Source organism: Ixodes scapularis, unplaced genomic scaffold, assembly GCF_016920785.2.
Source record: "Ixodes scapularis isolate PalLabHiFi unplaced genomic scaffold, ASM1692078v2 PGA_scaffold2__306_contigs__length_199485367, whole genome shotgun sequence".
In the NCBI taxonomy this organism is placed as follows: domain Eukaryota; kingdom Metazoa; phylum Arthropoda; class Arachnida; order Ixodida; family Ixodidae; genus Ixodes; species Ixodes scapularis.
In genome coordinates, this window is record NW_024609857.1 from 169,281,669 (window position 1) to 169,300,038 (window position 18,370).

Below are 18,370 nucleotides of genomic sequence, written 5' to 3' on the forward strand. Positions count from 1 at the left end.
GCAAAAAGAAAAACACGGACGAAAAAGACAAACAAATAACAGAGACTAAAGCTTACTTCCAACTGATCTAATCGAGGGAAACCACCCAGCACACATGCGAGAACACTCTTCTCTATCTTGTCAACCCCCAGTGATAAAAGCGACCCATAAACACGAACGACAGATGGAAGTGATTTAAACAGTCGTATCAGTTCAACGTCTCTACACAAAACCATGAAAAAAAATTCTTTGTCATTCCTTTTTATTTATTTTTATTTTTTTTAAATAAAAATAAAAATAAATACAAATTTAGTACAATCGAACGCGTGTTGGCGCACTTGTCACCCGAGGACTTTATAAAATACCCTTCAACGATTTCCCTTTCACTCTTGTTTTTTTTTTTTTTTTTAATAAGTTTCGTTAATCCTAACAGGGGATCACACCCGCACCGAATGCGGTGTGCTGCAAGATGTCCCCCAGATTTGTTACGAATCGCAAGACGATGTTCAGGCGCCGTTTCCTTAAAACACCGCCCAGTTTGTCTAATATACACGCGCACACACGTTAGTGGAATCTTGTAAAAAACATTACAGGCACAAGCTGTGTGCCGAGTGACAGGCTTTTTTGAGCATTGAACACGTTTCTGTCTAGTCATTACTGGACAAACTTTTTCCTGCTTGCATGGAGCTGAGAAAATAACATTGGCATCGTACTTAATTGCTATTTTTTAAGGTTATGCAACACCTTGTCTATATAAGGGGTCTAGGACTTTTCGGTGTAGGACGTTTCGGTGCGGACTTTTCGGTGCGCGGCCTTTTCGGTGCACGGACTTTTGGGTGCACGGACTTTTCAGTGTGGGACTTTTCGGTGCGCGGACATTTCGGTGCACAGACTTTTCGGTGCACGGACATTTCGGTGCACGTCCAATCAAAATCAATCACGAGTTTTTTTTGTTTCTTATTTTAAACGTAATAAGGACTATTTTAGCTAGAAATATATTTTTTCGCGCTTTATAATTTTCTAGACTTGATCATCCATTTACGCTACTTACTGATATACGACGTAGGTGACTTTGCTATGCGCGTTGCCATCCTGCGTGAGGATTGGAGACGTTGGACGTTATGGTTCGTTTATCGGTGTCGTTTTTCCAACGTAAGCACTAGTCGCATCACATGTCGCCATTAATTTTCAAAATTCTCAAGCTTTAACTGTTGGGGCCTGTCCTTCACAGATTACCAATAATAAAGCCCACACATTTACAGAAGGCATTGAGAACGCCTGTACCGACCCAACGCCTAAACACTATGATGCGTTTAGTGCGTACGTCGGAAAACAGACACCGGCAAACGAAACATACCGTCCAACGTATCCTGTCCTCCTGCAGGACGGTGCTGCGCCAAAGTCACTCAGGTCGTATATGAATAAGTGACCGTAAATGAATGACCAAGTCTACAAATTTATAAAGTGCAGAAAAATCATTTCTGGCAAAAATAGTGCTTATTACTTTTAGAAAAAAAAACTACAAAAAAAACCACACACAAAAAAAACAAAAACAAAAAAACAAAAAAAACACGTGATTTTGATTGACCGTGCACCGAAAAGTCCGTGCACCCAAATGTCCTGATCCCGTATATAAGATATATCACGTGAAATTCTGTTTTTTATTTTTTTTTTATTTTCTCGCTGATCATCATTTGTGTTGTCGCTGTCTAAGTGTCTTTGTTTTAATGAAAGGATTTCAATGAAAACACCCCGTCCCTCAAGGTCGCTTAAACTTAAATAGCCTCCGCTCCACACTCGTTTCTTTTTTAACCATCGTCTACTTGTTCAACGCCACCAACTGTAATTCGCATGCAAACCTGTTGTGCTTAAGTAGTTTCTTCCGCGAATAATGAACAACTTTTAATTACGGTTCTGGTGCACACACAGTGCTACTACGGTGTCACCCGGATCAAATACGCTCCCATTTTGGGGAAGTTCAGTCTATAGTTGTTAATATCCTGGTGGCTGTTATTTTCCGGGTGTTTTTCTAACGGATACACGTAAATAAAGTTTGAGTCAAAATGACTAACCGGTTGTGCCCATGTCCGCCTCTCTTTTCGATTCCTCTTATCCAGGTGGAAACAATCGACAAAGCGTTTCGACAGAGCGAGCAGGCCCAAGTTGAGTTCCAGCTTTCGAAGTATGAGCATACAGCAAGAGGCTTCATAGCGATCGAAAGAAGAGATCCCAAAAAAAAGTCCAGGGTAAGAAAACAGCCATTGGCGCCATTGGTCTTCTCGAGTAGTCTGCTTGATCTTTTTTTAAGACGCTCAAAAATCCGCCAATAAGCGAGAGGTGACAACGTAGTGCAACTGTCTGACGGTTAGATGACGTGTCGTCACCTGTATAGAAAATATAAAGGAGAACACATGCCACGCTATGAGAATGGATAGGCCCCGGCGCCGACGCGTTCGAAGGAGTTTGAACGGCTGGATGCGCCGCAGGTTGGATTATCTACGTTGAAGTTAGCAGACGGCGTCTATCGTCGTGGATTGCACGCCTGGGGCCTGTGCGCTCCTATCTTGACATGTTGCCAAATACATCACGAGGCGCGTTTGGCGAAAAAAAAATCGCGTTGTCACGCTTGATTTAAAAACACAAAGCAGAAGTATGCTTCGGCGACTGAAAAAACGAATCAACCCGGGTAATGAGACAAGGTATTACTAGGGAACTAAGGTATATGTGGTGCGATATTCGTGAAAACCGGCAGAGTCAGGGCCGTTTAAACTGGAAGAGCTCGGCAATGCACCGAGAAGCTGAGAGGGAGGTAGGGAGAAGAGCGCGGGTGCTGGGACCTCAGTAGACTGAGCTCTGGTTCGAATGATTACTGGACAGACCTAAAGCCAACTTCCTTTTTATGCGAAGGCATGAACTGTCCCATGGAGCGAAGCCGGCGTTGACTGCAGCAACGAAACGAGCATAAATTCCCATTGACTGCGGCACATCATATCAGATGCTTCGTCACGGAAGACTGCGGGGATGCTCAAGGACGAAGCGGAGGCGCCTCAGGAATAAAAGACAAAGAAAAGCAGAGCAACGCAGATGCGTCGTCATGGAAGCCGAGGAGTCGGAGGAGGTGCCACGACTGCGCAGTGGGGGAGCATAGTGTCACCGAGGGAGCGCCGTGTGAAAATAGAGACGTGTCGCGTTGCTTGTAGGAATGCGCTGCGTGCAGGAATGCTTTCGCATTCTTACATGTAAGCAGTCTTACGTGTTTTCAACGAATTTTCTTTTTCTCAGTGCACCTGTCGAGCAGTTCAAAGGCGAAGCCAAACACCGTTCTAACGCGTTCGACGAGTGCAGTGAAAAAAAAAAAAAAAGCGGCTAGCTTTTGGTCTCCCCACTAATTCCTCCAACCAGAGCTCGGCGTTCTGACGTCACTGCTACCCTCTGCGCAAGAAGTAGACGAACTTGCCCTCCGCATTGTGAAGATGCCGACAGTGAAGCAACCACGACTGGTAGTATGGCAACCGAGAAGTGGCATCTTCTCTCCTTCATTTAGTGTTGTTGACTCACAACAACCGCGACCGTCTCTCGATAAGATGTGTTGTAAAAAAGACGCCACTTGATCTGGTTTACCACGGGCTTCGAAGATTGGCTAAACTCTCTCCGTATAGGCAGCTCTAGGCAGAGCCAGACATGTAATCCCACAGTATTCGCGTATTTAAACGTCACTAAGTTACTAAGACACAAAGAAGAGAACGCAAATTGAAACGGATAATTTCTGCGTACAGTCGTGACCTACTAACACTTTTGCTACCACCGACACTGTTCGGGTGGAGAACTCCAGGACTGGAATGCCACGCTAGAATAAATTGGTACTAAGATCGATTGAGGAAACATCCGGAGCATAGCAGCCAGGCTCTACCTAAGTCATGATTCTGACGCTTCGCCAAGGCGGTAGCGCACGTTACAGAATGGTGCGTCCTCGGAAACTGATTTCTTGGAAAATCGTGTTCATTTTCACACGCACATCCGTAGGTTCTGTGAACTAACGAGCTACTTTAAAGACGATGTGGCACAGGCGGAAGGTTTTCAACTATCAATTAATCGATTAAAACGTTTTTAAGAGTACACAGGAAAAACATTCCGGTCTTAATACTGAAGTGAGCTGGGCTAAAGAAAACAGGCATATACACTGGATTAATTACCTCATCTACATCGAGCAAGCGCGGGATTGCTTCGTCCGCGATTGGCTAGAGCTCGTAGCCGCTTCACAGACTCAACACGAGTAGTACTTTCAAATAAACGAGTCCCAACAGGCCTTTCTCTGACATGTCGAGTCTGTGCCCTCTTATGAGGCTGGTCTTGGCCAAACGTTTTAAGCCCTTCCATAGTAACCGGAGACACGGAACGTTAAGAAACGGACGAAACAACAAGCCTTAAGAGACTTGCTTTTGTTTTGTCCGTTTTCTTATTGTTGAGCCTCGTTGTTTTGTCCTTTTTTTTTCTCGTTCCGTGTCTCCGGTTACATGTAACTTGTTCACCAGCTCGCCCCTGTTTTCACCCTTTCCTATTTGAAACTATACAAATCCAAGAACGCAAGTTGTATTTCACGAAACATTAAAGAAATCTATAGAGCTAATAGTTATATCGCTCAATTTAATGAAGTCATGGAAACCTGAAGCTGGCTGAGATGTGGCGAAAGTTCATATGACTAGTCAATATTTCCAGTGACTCGCATTTGAAAGTAGAGACCGGTTACTGTTGCTAATATAACCAAGCATATTTAGCCAATATTTTCTTTGCATTTGTGAAGATCTTTATTAGTGTTATTGTTGCTATAAGATGATGCGAGTATCTAACACAAATGTAATAGACACCAAATATTGCCAATATTAATGATACTTAGTAGTGATGAGTAATAAGTGTAGTGATAATTATTGTAATAAGTGTAGTGATGAGCGAAAACAAATATATTAACGTTAAACGAGGGAGATACCAAAGGGTACTATGGAAGAAAAGGGAGAACGAGATAAATTATAGTAAGCCATAGAGATAAATCAGACTTGCACGTGACGCGTTAGTTTTACCTGGTTTTTGTTTTTCGGTAGCGAAGAAACAGCGTAGCTACTTCGTAGGAGAAACGACGAGTAACGTATTTATGACCGAAAGGTAACATCGCAAAAGATAACTCGCACCACTCAGACCACACGCACACCACATACTTTACTAGGGGGTAAACATCCTACTCCCCGATAGTAGAAAGGCATCGGCGCGGACAGGCTTGGCATAATTTGAATGGCTGGATAACAAGCAACCTTGGGTTCTTTTTTGCATTGATTTGGGAGTGATGGGGAGGCGCCACTTATTGCCATGCAAGTCGCGGTTGTCAGGCATTTGCGCCGCTGGGCGAATGGTGCGCCGCTGGCTCTTTGGTCCATGCGACTTTTTGCTCATTGTGTATGGTGGCTTGTTCCCTAAACATTTCTAGCGCAAAAATATGTTCTTGTTTTTTTTATTTCCGGCGTGGCGAGGCGTTCAAATTGCAAGGGGAGAAATGGGTGCTGAATACGGAGCAGTTTTTTAAGCTGGCTGAGCATCCGCAGCAACGGCATTGAATGCCTAGAAGTTCTGAATTAGCTGCTCGGATGTTTTTCTTATGCTCCCCTAATGGGTTTCTAACGCCTCTTCCTATTTCACCTACGTAAAGTTTGTTACCTGAAAGGTAGAAGGAATAAACACTCGTTCTGAGCAAGGGATGTAAGGCGTTTTACGCTTTTGCGCAGCCTGTATTGTATTTTGGTATAGGTTATCTTTTTTTTTTTTACACGAATTTGAGAGCTTTTGGGTGAGCTCAAAAAACAAATCATAATTTGCTCGGTTACCGACTTTCTTGATATTAGGGGATCTATTGGGAATGTAGGATAGAACTGTCGGGCTTTGGTTTCTGTCGCTGTCTTGTGATTTGCAAGAACTTCAGAGCTTCAAAACAAACAGATTATTTCAAGCAATGATTGACTATACCCCTTTTTATCAACTTAGAATGAGCCGTACCATATTTAAAGAGTGTTTGTCCCCCTAGGTAAATATGAACAACATGCATGGCAGCTCAAAAAAACAAAACCGTCTAAGGTTCCTGAAATCTTAAAGATCCTTGCTTAGGGAGCTCATGTGTTTTCTCTAAAGGGTCTAAATATATCTAAGCATAGCTAGACTTCACTCGAAAGTGACAAGTGCGTTAGACCTTGAAATCGTACGGAAGAGGACGAAACATCCTGTCGTGTTTATTTCTTGTCCTTGTCTTTTTTTTTTTGTCGCTATTTTATGCATTTAGCCAAGACGAACCAACCAGCCCAACAACGTATCATACTAGACGAAATATCCCACAAGATAAGAAATGTATTACTGAGCAGCAGAAAAAAAACAACGAAGTGTGGTGACAATTTTTATTTTTATTTTCTTAATTTTTATCAATGTGAAGGTATAAGACAAAAATACAAACCATAATTGCTAGTCAGCGCGACTTCAGACGTTCCCTTTTGACTTTGTGCGTGTGGTCAGAGTGTGCGAGTTATCTTTTTCGCTGTTATCTGTGAGTGATGAACAGCTGACGTAGCCAAGCCTCCATCTTAAAGAGTAGCTTTGAGCAAGTAACGAGTGACGGCATTTCAACACTCGCGGAAGGGAACGTGCACAACAGCCTAGTTCTCACCCCAGCTCTTGCCGGAAATTTGCACGAAGAGAAAACGCTATGTGGACCAAAAAAGGATAGGAAAAAGGTAGGTCAGTATAGCCACAGAAATCTCTTAATGAACGCGTTGAAACGCGAGGAATTATGAACGACGACCAATACTGGAAGTGGCTATTGCTTGAAAAATCTACACGTTAAGGAAACAAGAATGCAACGCGTTCCATCTGAGGGCACGCGTTTCTTTTGAATGGCACTAACGAGTAAGGTATCTAGGTGTTACTTTTGAGTGAGTTACAAGTGAGGGTATTTAGGTACTTCCTTTCTCTCGCGTGCACATGTCTGGGAGATACAATGAAGTCGTTGTTCCTCTGAAACAATTTTTGTTTTACAGCCCAACGAAATATACGAAGCTGTGCTGTTTACCTATCCTCCAAACAAGGTTTCTTCTGTATATTACGTGGTAAGTTACGCCGTTTTTTTTGTAGGTTTGTTACATAAGCTTCGATAAATGAATCAATATTTCGGCCATGCATCAGGTACGATCCTGCTTTCCCCACATTACGAAGGCATCGAATTTGTATGTATACTAGAAGTTAAATAAGATCATTAAAAACCTTTTGGACAGCGAGGGCATATGCATTAAACCAGGATATGGCGTAGAGATAGCTGTAAGTAGGAATAAAACTTTTAAGCGAATGCAGTTTTTTTGGCAAATCATCTATAAAAGAGCAATAACAAAGATATTCCGGGTGTTTTCCGGAACGCTGACCATATCGCTCCTGGGAAAAAAACGCATCGCGCAGCGAAAGGTTGATACCGGTCGATGACAGATGCTTTCTGCTGAAGGAAATATTGAAAAATTGATAACGTTCAGAATAATTACGTTCCTTCTTACTGGGGGCAATCAAAAAATATATATGGTCGTAATTAAAAATTTACTGCGCATCTACCACTAAAGCAGCACACTTTACAAAAATATAAGGCAGGATCAGGGCTTATTGGCGTTCCGAAATTCATTTGCAGGCGTGTTCAAGTGACGGATTTCTGTCAAAACACATATCCCCAACAAAAAGGCAAACAGCGCACAGTAAACGGGGACTAAAGGAATTGCAAACAGGACAAGCGCTGACTCTCAACTGAAATTTAATCACATGAAAACAAAACAAAGAAAACAGCAACTCCGCCCACGTCACATGATACATTCACCACGTGTCCAATAAAACAATCTCTTTACTGCTCAAGCCCAGTGACGTTTGGCTTAAGCAGGGGGGATCGGTAGCCGAGGGTCAATAAAGAAAAAAAAAAAATTGGTAGCCGAGGGGGCTAAAGCGCACACCCAGCTCGACGTGCGTGGAACGAAAGCGCGCGCTGCAGAATGCAGGGATCCTGGGTTCGAGCCCCACCCCTGCCCGTTTCGATCTGGATGAGCATCGTACGGTGTGCCGTTATGTATCACCACTGCGTGGTGCACGTTAAAGACCCCAGGCTAGCGGTTGTACTGCACTGGCTAAATTGCTCATATACAGCGTGTGACTCGTCGTTACTTTAATGGCTGACCAACTACACGCTGTATAAATATTCCCCTAACCCAATTTGCTTTGCTTTGGCTTAAGCAGTTCGCGCCTGCTTTGATAATTGCATGCCCCTCTAAAATTTCTCTATTCACTCTGTCCCTTCCATTGCCAATGATACCATTCTTACTGAAGATAGGTTTGCACCCACATCCATGACAATGCAATGACAGATGCCCCCTACAGCTCCCACCACTGATCGCAACGACGAGTCATGCTCCCGCAGTCTGTGATTAACACATCTGCCCGCCCGACCGACGTGGGCTTTCCCACATGTTAGTGGAATCGTCTACACAACTCCCACCTTGCAAACAACATATTGATTCTCATGCTTCACCGAGCAAGCGGGGCCTTTGTCCTTCTCATCGGCGACCCTCGCGCATAGTTGCGCCAGCTTACACGGAGCGGAAAACACCAATGGCACATCGTACCTTAAGGCTACTTTTTTCAAGTTGTGTGAAATTTTATGGAGATACGGTATCACGAGCGGTCTCTTATTTGGCCTTTCCCCCGGGGACGGGGTTCCCCCCTTGAGTTTCTTTAACAAACCCTCCGCAACGCTCAATAAAAACCGAAGTTGGCAAACCTGCCACTGTCAGTCTCTCAACCTGCCGGGAAAAACTATCGTTAACCACATGATGAAATGACTTCTCGAGTGCAGCTTGTAGGCACGACGAGGCAATGCTTCCCTTGACCAGCTCAGAGTGCGATCAATCATATGGAAGAAGACCGTTCTTTGAGCGTGGGTGATACGACCAGCAAACGTGTTTAGCAATGAATTTTAATCTCAAATCCAAAAATTGTAGGAAAGCCCCATCCTGAAGTTCGTGAGTGAAAGTGAGCCCCTCCGAATGATGTGTGAAAACTTCTAAAACAGACCACATGGCATCTGCCTCGCATATACCCTCCAACCTAATAAACAAAACCAAAAAGTCATCCACGTAACGAAACACTTTACTAACGCGCTCGTCATCCAGTTTTTCAGAAATGGCTAATCGCAATTGGCTAAGAAAATATCACAGAGCACAGGCGCCACAGACGAACCGATACCAATTCCTTTTTTCTGAACATAAAGCTTACCGTTAAATAGGTTAAAATTTGAATCCAGATAAAACTTGAGAAGCTCTAAAAACCCATCAGTACACACACCGCTAGCGTTCTGGAAGCCCATCTCGCCATTTCTTTCAATACATTCACGTACCGAGACAAACAGAGCGCAATGAGTGATGGAATAAGATGCTGAGGATATTTTTTATTCCATTCCCCATTGCGCTCTGTTTGTCTCGGTACGTGAATGTTGAGGGGAACAGTGAGCCTCACGGCACGCGGAAGGGCGGCGCCGAGAGCGGGGAAGAAAAAGAAAGGAGAGGCTCGTGGTCGGTGCGTGGGCTGGGGTTTGAAGGACGCTGGGCCAACAGAACAGACAGCGCTGAGGAGCCCACAAAGAGCCGGACCTCACGAGCCAAGCAAGCACCCGGGCCTCGGCGAGCCCAGGAAAGACCCGGACAACACCGAGTACCAGGAGTATCAATTAAACCTTGCTTAATGATAGCGCTCCCTCGTGTGACTTCCTTGGGGCGAATGGAACTCGGCCTGATCGGGCGATATTTATAGGCGACCCACAATGTATTGAAAGAAATGGCAAGATGGGCTTCCAGAACGCTAGCGGTGTGTGTACTGATGGGTTTTTAGAGCTTCTCAAGTTTTATCTGGAGCCAACTTTTATCCTATTTAACGGTAAGCTTTATGTTCAGAAAAAAGGAATTTGTATCGGTTCGTCTGTGGCGCCTGTGCTCCGTGATATTTTCTCAGCCAAGTGCGATAGGGCCATTTCTTAAACACTGGATGACGAGCGCGTTTGTAAAGTGTTTCGTTACTTGGATGACTTTTTGGTTTTGTTTATTAGGTTGGAGGGTATATGCGAGGCAGATGCCGTGTGGTCTGTTTTAGAAGTTTTCACACGTCATTCGGAGGAACTCACTTTCACACACGAACTTCAGGATGAGGCTTACCTACAATCTTTGGACTTGAGATTAGAATTCATTGCTAAACACGTTTGCTGGTGCTATCACCCACGCTCAAGGAAGGGTCTTCTTCCATATGATTCATCGCACTCTAAGCTGGTCAAGAGAAGCATTGCCTCGTCTTGCCTACAAGCTGCACTCGAGAAGTCATTTCATCATGTGGTTAACGATAGTTTTTCCCGGCAGGTTGAGAGACTGACAGTGGCAGGTTTTCCAACTTCGGTTTTATTGAGCGTTGCGGAGGGTTTGTTAAAGAAACTCAAGGGGGGAACCCCGTCCCCGGAGGGAAAGGCCAAATAAGAGACCGCTCGTGATACCGTATCTCCATAAAATTTCACACAACTTGAAAAAAGTAGCCTTGAGGTACGACGTGCCATTAGTGTTTTCCGCTTCGTGTAAGCTGGCGCAACTATGCACGAGGGTTGCCGATGAGAAGGACAAAGGCCCCGCTTGCTCGGTGAAGCATGAGAATCAATATGTTGTTTGCAAGGTGGGAGTTGTTTACACGATTCCACTAACGTGTGGGAAAGCCTACGTCGGTCAGACGGGCAGACGGGTTAATCACAGACTGCGGGAGCATGACTTGTCGTTGCGATCAGTGGTGGGAGCTGTAGGGGGCATCTGTCATTGCATTGTCATGGATGTTGGTGAAAACCTATCTTCAGTAGGACTGGTATCATTGGAAATGGAAGGGACAGAGTGAATAGAGAAATTTTAGAGGAGCATGCGATTATCAAGGCAGGCGCGAACTGCGTAAGCCAAAGCAAAGCAAATTGGGTTAGGGGAATATTTATACAGCGTGTAGTTGGTCAGGCATTAAAGTTACGACGAGTCACACGCTGTAGATGAGCAATTTAGCCAGTGCAGTACGACCGCTAGCCTGGGGTCTTTAACGTGCACCACGCAGTGGTGACACACAACCACACACCGTACGATGCTCATCCAGATCGAAACGGGCAGGGGTGAGGCTCGAACCCAGGATCCCTGGGTTCTGCAGCGCGACCTTTCGCTCCACGCGCGTCGAGCTGGGTGTGTGCTTTAGCCCCCTCGGCCACCGATCCCCCCTTCGCAAGCCAAACGTCACTCGGCTTGAGTAGCAAAGAGATTGTTTTTTTTTTGGACACGTGGTGAATGTATAATGTGACGTGGGCGGGGTTGCTGTTTTCTTTGTTTTGTTTTCATGCGATTAAATTTCCGCTGAGAGTCAGTGATTGTCCTGTTTTCACTTCCTTTAGTCCCCGTTTACTATGCGCTGTTTGCCTTTTCGTCAGTATGAACCAACCGACCCGCATCGCCACCCTTATTCACATATCCCTGCAAGCGGTCTTGCTCTCCGTGGCCAAGGAGTGGAACAACCGCCTTGCCTCACACTCAGGAGCAAAAAGAGGCACCGTGCAAGCCGGGGAAATAAAACACCGTGCTGTTTGACTGACATTGAAAGAATAACCTTTGATTCATGCGATGGCATTCTGGAATTAAATTGAAAGAATATGTTTTGATTCAGTCGCGCAAAAAGTGCGTTGCGTCGTACGTTGGTTGCGCGCTTTGACCACGGAGGGCAGGATCGCGGGCTGGAAGATCCCTTTTGAAAGAAAACATAAACTTTACAACGCGCCCAAATTGAGTGATTTTTTAACAACGCAAAACTGCTGCGCGTGGCTTAAACTATTGTTAATTAATAAAATGTATGAAAGAAAGTTATACCAACCGCTATTAATTTAACAACGCAGTTCCTCTAGCTTACAAATATATGACACGAAGTTTTTACCTTACGATGGGCCCCCTCCACAGGAACGATTTGGCCATCGTTCCGTGGAAGACCGCGTATAATCAAATGCATAGACTTTTGAAGTGAGATGTTTACGGTTCATGCATCCTCTCCCGCGGAGCACAATAGGCGACCAGTTCCCCCTGGGAGTTATGGAACCCATGAGCTATGTTTCCAGATATGTGGCATTGCGCCGTCCGTGTTTCACTCTTGATCGGCTGTGTGTTCCACGAGAAAGTGGCCTTTTTAGATTGTTCCTGTGTCTCCGATAACAATATCCGGTCCTCCACCACCGCCTTTGCATGCGCATCGTTTCGTTATCGAGGGTATTGGAGGTATCGAAAGATCTACTAAGACTCTCAAGGGACGTACGTGACCCACCCTTCACGGGAGCTTCGGAGCCCACTGTTCGAGCAGCGATCTCCGGAATGTCTGGCAGGTGCTGTCCAGGGGCCGGATCCTGAAGGCGGAGGTGCTGGAGGAAGGCCAGATCATCGAGCGGGGCTTGAAGTTTGTCGTCACTACGGAAATGACTCCCAGCTTTCGGGTGGTCACCTTCGCTCGAATCGACGGTCACATCGTCAGTGACTCCATCTACGTGAGCGCAGAACCTACCTGCTCGGTGGCCTCACAGGTAATCAATCATCTCTCGGGAAAAACAAAAAACAAATGCAGGAGTGGGGGCTACGTCACATAGCAATAGTGATAGGAAACGCTCCCTCGGCATTTTCTTCGATTTTTGTTTTTAATTTCAAAGTGGGCTTTATTTTTGAGGCGTACTGTGAAATGTTTATTTTAAACTAAATAGTTCTTGATAGGCGCTAAATAGTGTTGATTAGACGTTTTCTTTCGCGTTTATTTCAGTGAGATTCTAACTTTCTCTATTTGGTTTCACTATTGTGTAAATTGCATTAATACCCCACTTCTTTTCTATAGAGTTAATTCTCTTTTGTGATTTGTTTCATTTCTGTATTGCACATGCCATCTTTTACTTCTGCGTAATATGTCTTCGTGGCTGCATCACGACCAGAGTGTCGAACCGAAATTTTTATCGGTTCGGTTCCGGTTCGGGTTCACAGCTTTCGGTTCGGTTACGGTTCAGTTTCGAGAGCAAAAAATAACGGTTCAAACCGGTTCGAACCGGTTCGAACCGGTTTGAACCGCTAAATTGAGAATATATTTTCCGCGTTGTTCTGGCAATATACAATATTTACGCCGTGAAACGATTAACTATATAGTTTGTTCGATCGTCCGTGCAATTTACTTTTGTTTTTCAAGTACCAAATAATAAAATTATTTGGTACCTGAACATGACTTTGCACCATGATACATGGTGAAAAGTTTCCTGGAAAGGACATAAAGCACAATTGGCAGACTCCGCCAAAAGAAACCCTTTGTTCTTGAGCCACGTCTTAACAGGCAACACTTCTGTATGAAATTTTATGAAGAAGTCTTTCATGCATGTTTTTACCGGGTAGATTAGGCCGCACGAGGCAAGCTTGCGCGGCGATGAGAATGCGATGAAAACGAGGCCCGTTAAGGCTATCGCGTTCCTCTTTTGAAGGCGAAGCTTAAGCGTCCTCGAAGTTTCTTTTTTGTTAGTAAAGCGAAGTAGTATTTCACGTTCTGCTCGACATGGCAGCTACTTAATTGGACACTTTCTGACGGTTTGCGTGCGTAATCGTCATAGTTCCGCCGCGTGCCCCTGTTTACTTTGTTTTTGTCCAGCCCCATGGCACATAAAAGTAATGTTCAATACTTAAAAGAGGCAATAACAGACTTCTATATGTTTAGGAAGTTATATGTGTGAGGAACACAGTTATTTAAGTTAGCTTCAAAATACGAAATGTGTGTAAGGCCGTCCCTTATCACTTACAATGTGCCTGTCGAGGATAAGAACGCCGGAAAAGATTGGCAGAACAGCTTTCAGATAATTTGGGGGGGGGGGGGGGGGGGCATTGCTTTAGGGTGGTCGGCCCTTTATTTATGTTGTGAAATAATCAATTAGTATAATGAAATATATTTTTATAATGATCAATAAATTTTACTTTACAAAGTTCACATAACCGCTTAAGACCGACGCGGAAGGACCATATACTCGAAAATACGCGAGCTGTCGAGTCTGCGTAAAACTGTTTTTCTGTTTGGCTGATTGGCAGTGTGAAACATCGGGTTGCAGAGTACGCCAAAAAAGAACTCTACTCACATGATAGATTGGAACTCAAATGCACGAAATGTTCAAAAAGAGAGAGATAATTAATGTTATTTTTCTAAATAATCCCTTTCAGAACGTCTTCCTGCAAAAAGAGATGCGTAAAGATGCACGCAATAGAATTCATAATTTTACATAAATAGCGTGAAGGACAGGCGAAGATTCCTAAAATCCTAGTGTAAATCACATTTCGTCAGCTCGAAACTTCGCTAAATACTGCATCGGGAGGCTAATGTTATATTCGGTTTCACCTACGATTGTTTTTAGGGCCCTCACTTTACAACACTATGCTTTAATAGTCATGCTCTCTAACATTTCTTTAGGCTCCCATATATCATCGCGAGACTGCTATAAATACTGCACAACTTTACAATTAGGACATGCAGTGCTAGTGTTGCGAATATCCAGAAAACTGAACTGTTTAACATGGTATGCACCTGACGTCATCCCACTATAGACTGGTAGTCATTGTGATTTCTTCTTGCTGAGAAAATCGAATTCGATGGTGCAGGAGGTTCAAGCTCAGTGAAATCCAACAATTGAAATGCACGTATTATTATTTTAGTGCATCGTCGTGAGGAACGGCGCAAGCGTCTGGCACGACAAAAACGTGTTTTTTGGCAAGAGCGTTTTTGCAAACAAAGTAGTTTCCGGGGTAACGCTTTTTGGTCTGCGCACTCTAAAAAAAGCCCGTGAGTCTGCTTTCCCGCACAACACTCGGAGAGCCAATCAACGCAACTTACGGAGGCAGCTCAGCGGATGGCAATGCCGAAACATATGTTTAGACCAAAAAACGCAGTCTGAGTTGCGACATTCAGCAATGCAAGCGTGACGTTTTGCATTGCTTAATGTCACAACTCAGACTGCGTTTTTTGGTCTAAACATATGTTTTGCCATCGTCATTTGCTGAGCTGCCTCCGAAAGTTGCGTTGATTGGTTCTCCGAGTGTTGCGCGTGAAAGCAGACGCACAAACTTTTTTTAGAGTGCAAAGATACGGGGAAGAGGAACCTTTACATCACAGTATGTTTTTAAAGCTACCCCACCCCTCCCCCCCCACACACACACGCACACACGCACACTTCTTTTTACAGCGGAGCTGTTAAGGGCTAACTTTCACAGTATCGTGTCCGTCAGCAAACAAATGATGACACTAAACTCTGGACAGCTACCGCCCTCTATAAGTGACGATGACAACCAGACAATCGGCTGGCCGGTTGGCTGGTTGCCGCTGTCGCGCATAGATGGCGGCAACCTCTTGAGCCTTTCCACTCTTGCTTGCCCACTTGTGGCCGGCCGCTACTTCATTCCCACCATGCATAGTACAGCTTCGCTGGTCTTCCTTCTTCACCAGACTGGAAAGGCTGAACGTATTCCTGAGGAATTGCCTCCTCCGTTAGTGTGTGCTAATTAGACAATTTTATTTGCCACTTGTTAACAGCAACCCTTCATTGCTTTTATTTTACACCGCGTAAAGTTTAAAGGGGTCCTAAAATGATATCGGGTTGGAATGTTCATGACGTTTCCGAGGCGTACTGGTCCTGGTCTGGCCCAAGTATACTCGCACAGACCGCCACTGATTCAGACGCTTTTTTGTCGCGGTGAAATTGCGAGGATAAAATGAGACTACTTCTTTTAATCTTGCCTTCGCAAAGATTGATGTCGTAATTGTGGGATCAAAACCATGCTCCTAACCACAGTCGAGCGCGGCTCATGCATTGGACGCGAGAGCTGAGTAAGCACCGCGGCTCGTAACAATCAATGCCTCGGCGGACACTAGGGTAGTGGCTCGTGTCCAACCACTGCGGTGATGAGAATAGCCGAACTCTAACAATGCCTGGAGCTGAGCACGCGTTTTCTTCCTTTAAAATTCCAGCGCGGGGGTATGATTAACGTTGGCGGCATAAGATAGGCACCAGGCCACGTGGCCGCTTCTGGCTCCGAGTTGAGGAGACGAACGATGCTCAAATTTTTCTAATTTTCTGGGCGACTGCCATTGCCTAGAAAAAAGAGCAAATCCAAGTTCAAGCAGTTATTAACGTTAGGGGGTGATCCTGAATAGTATTTAGTCTTGCATGGAAATATTTTTATAGCTTTTTTAAGCAAAATACAGAGGGGGTCGAAACTCGGGCAATACCTTGAGAACGAAGCTTGTGTGAGACTTACAGAGACTGCCAACGTTCTGCTGTCCCTCTGAGGTCATTAAATTGTTTCTCTTATTTTTTTTTTTAGGTATTCCTTCCGTACACATGTGTAGCTCTATGTAACGTCATATTAATAAGTCGAATTTAGTCATTTCAATACTTCTATTCTCGGGACATCTTTCAGATGCCGTTCAGCAACAACGAAAAAATGTTTGGGTGCCTCAATGATGTAAAATTGGTCTGGAAACATTTTTTTTTGTACTTTAGATAAATACTGTTAAGAAGTAAACCCTGACGCTGATAGCTTGCGAAAACATCCATTAGTTTCCCCCTCCGCGCCATAGCAGATGCAGAAAAAATAAAGGAAAGAGACGGCTGTCGATCCCCTCCTCAACTCGCGATTTGAACAAGCGGCCACGTGATCTGACGTTAATTTTATGCCGTCAGTATTCATCATAGTCATGCCCTAGGCGGCTAGGGTTTGGAAAGCAAAAGCTTAGGCTGAGCTTCAGATATTGTTAGAGTTGGGCTATTATATTTAATTGACATGAGCCGTTACCCGAATTTTTAGCGATGCTGATTGTCAAGAACCCGAGCACTCGACTAAAGGTTGTAAAAATTGTTTACGTCACGGTGTCACTTGACTCTCGGTACACAATTGTGATGTCATGTTACATCATGCTGTCAACAAAATTAATACATCTAGTGACTTCCTCGAACTAAATCGAGTTGACGCGGTGAGTCACGTGACGTCACGAGGTCACGTGACAACCTGACACATGCTTAATCATAGTGCCAATACAAAAGCGCCATGAAAACCCATAGTTTACCATACATTGCAATTCTGTATATGACGATTTGATCGATAGATAGAAATACAGCCGCCAGTTTTTTATTCTCACATGTTCACTTTGTGATACTAGAAAACAAAATTACCTTGAACCGTTTTGAACCGGTTACCGTTATATTTTTTTTCGGTTCGGTTCCGGTTCAGTTCCAAGATGGCGGCGAAGATTTCGGTTCGGTTCAGTTCCGGTTCGGCTAAAAATAACGGTTCGGTTCCGGTTTTCGGTTCGGTTCGGTTCCGGTTCGACACCCTGCACGACTGCTGGCTTAGGTGGCTTGGGGCTCGTCAAGTTGTTTTAGAGAGCAGCTCTTAGGCGCCCGTTTTCGGCTTGAGTAGCATCGCCGTCGCCGTCGCCGTCGACGCAACCACGCGGTGCATTAGGGGAAATGTACCATAATGCACCGCGTGGGACCCCCATGACGTCACTCGTGACGTCAGTTGTGCCGTCACGAGGGTCTCGCGCGGTGCATTATGGGACATTTCCCATGATGCACCGGGCGGGGAAGTGGAGGAGGGAGGAGGAGGAAGAGGAAGGGAGGGGAAGGACGAGGACGACGGGAAGGGAGGGGGAGGAGGATGAGGCGAGGAAAGGGAGGAGGACGGAGGAGGAGGATGTAGGGGGATGGGGAGAAGGAGGAGGAAGGAGGATGAGTTAGGAGGAGGGAGGAGGAGGAGAGGAGGAGGAACAGGGGAATGAGGCGAGGGACACGAGAGGAGTAGATGAGAAAGGAGGAGAGGGTACGGGCAAGGAGGAGGGGCATACCGTCCCCTCCCATCCCCTTCCCTCCTTTTCCTCAAGAGCTGCGGTCTAATGGACTTCTTCCAAAACCGACGCGCCCCATCGCGGCGAAATACCACGCAGTGCACTCTGGGAACTAGTTGGCCACTCAGTTTTGGTTTCGACTGAGCAGCTTCATCTCGTGCTATCACGCCGTGACCGAACGCGCTGCTTGCATTTTCGATTATCTGACTTTTCACGAACATACAATACGCTCATTCTCGAGCGATTCTAACAAAGACCGGGGCACTTTCATTGGTTCCCGAAACACCGGATATTTTGCGTGCGTATGCAAACGTATCGTGGCTTAGTCACCTCACCCCACGAGTGCGTGTTTGAGCTCAATTTCAATAATCCCGTCTAGAACCAGTGA

The 18,370-nt window shown here is 45.1% G+C and overlaps 1 protein-coding gene across 1 annotated transcript in view; it reads left to right on the forward strand.

The window, feature by feature from the left end:
- The window catches only part of LOC8032842 (venom factor), a 229,019-nt gene that overhangs the window by 68,540 nt on the left and 142,109 nt on the right, over positions 1 to 18,370 (forward strand). The window contains exons 11-13 of the mRNA XM_042292110.1: positions 2,097 to 2,225; positions 7,047 to 7,115; positions 12,458 to 12,652. Of these exons, the coding sequence (XP_042148044.1) occupies positions 2,097 to 2,225; positions 7,047 to 7,115; positions 12,458 to 12,652 (393 nt within the window). The remainder of the gene's footprint in view (positions 1 to 2,096; positions 2,226 to 7,046; positions 7,116 to 12,457; positions 12,653 to 18,370) is intronic.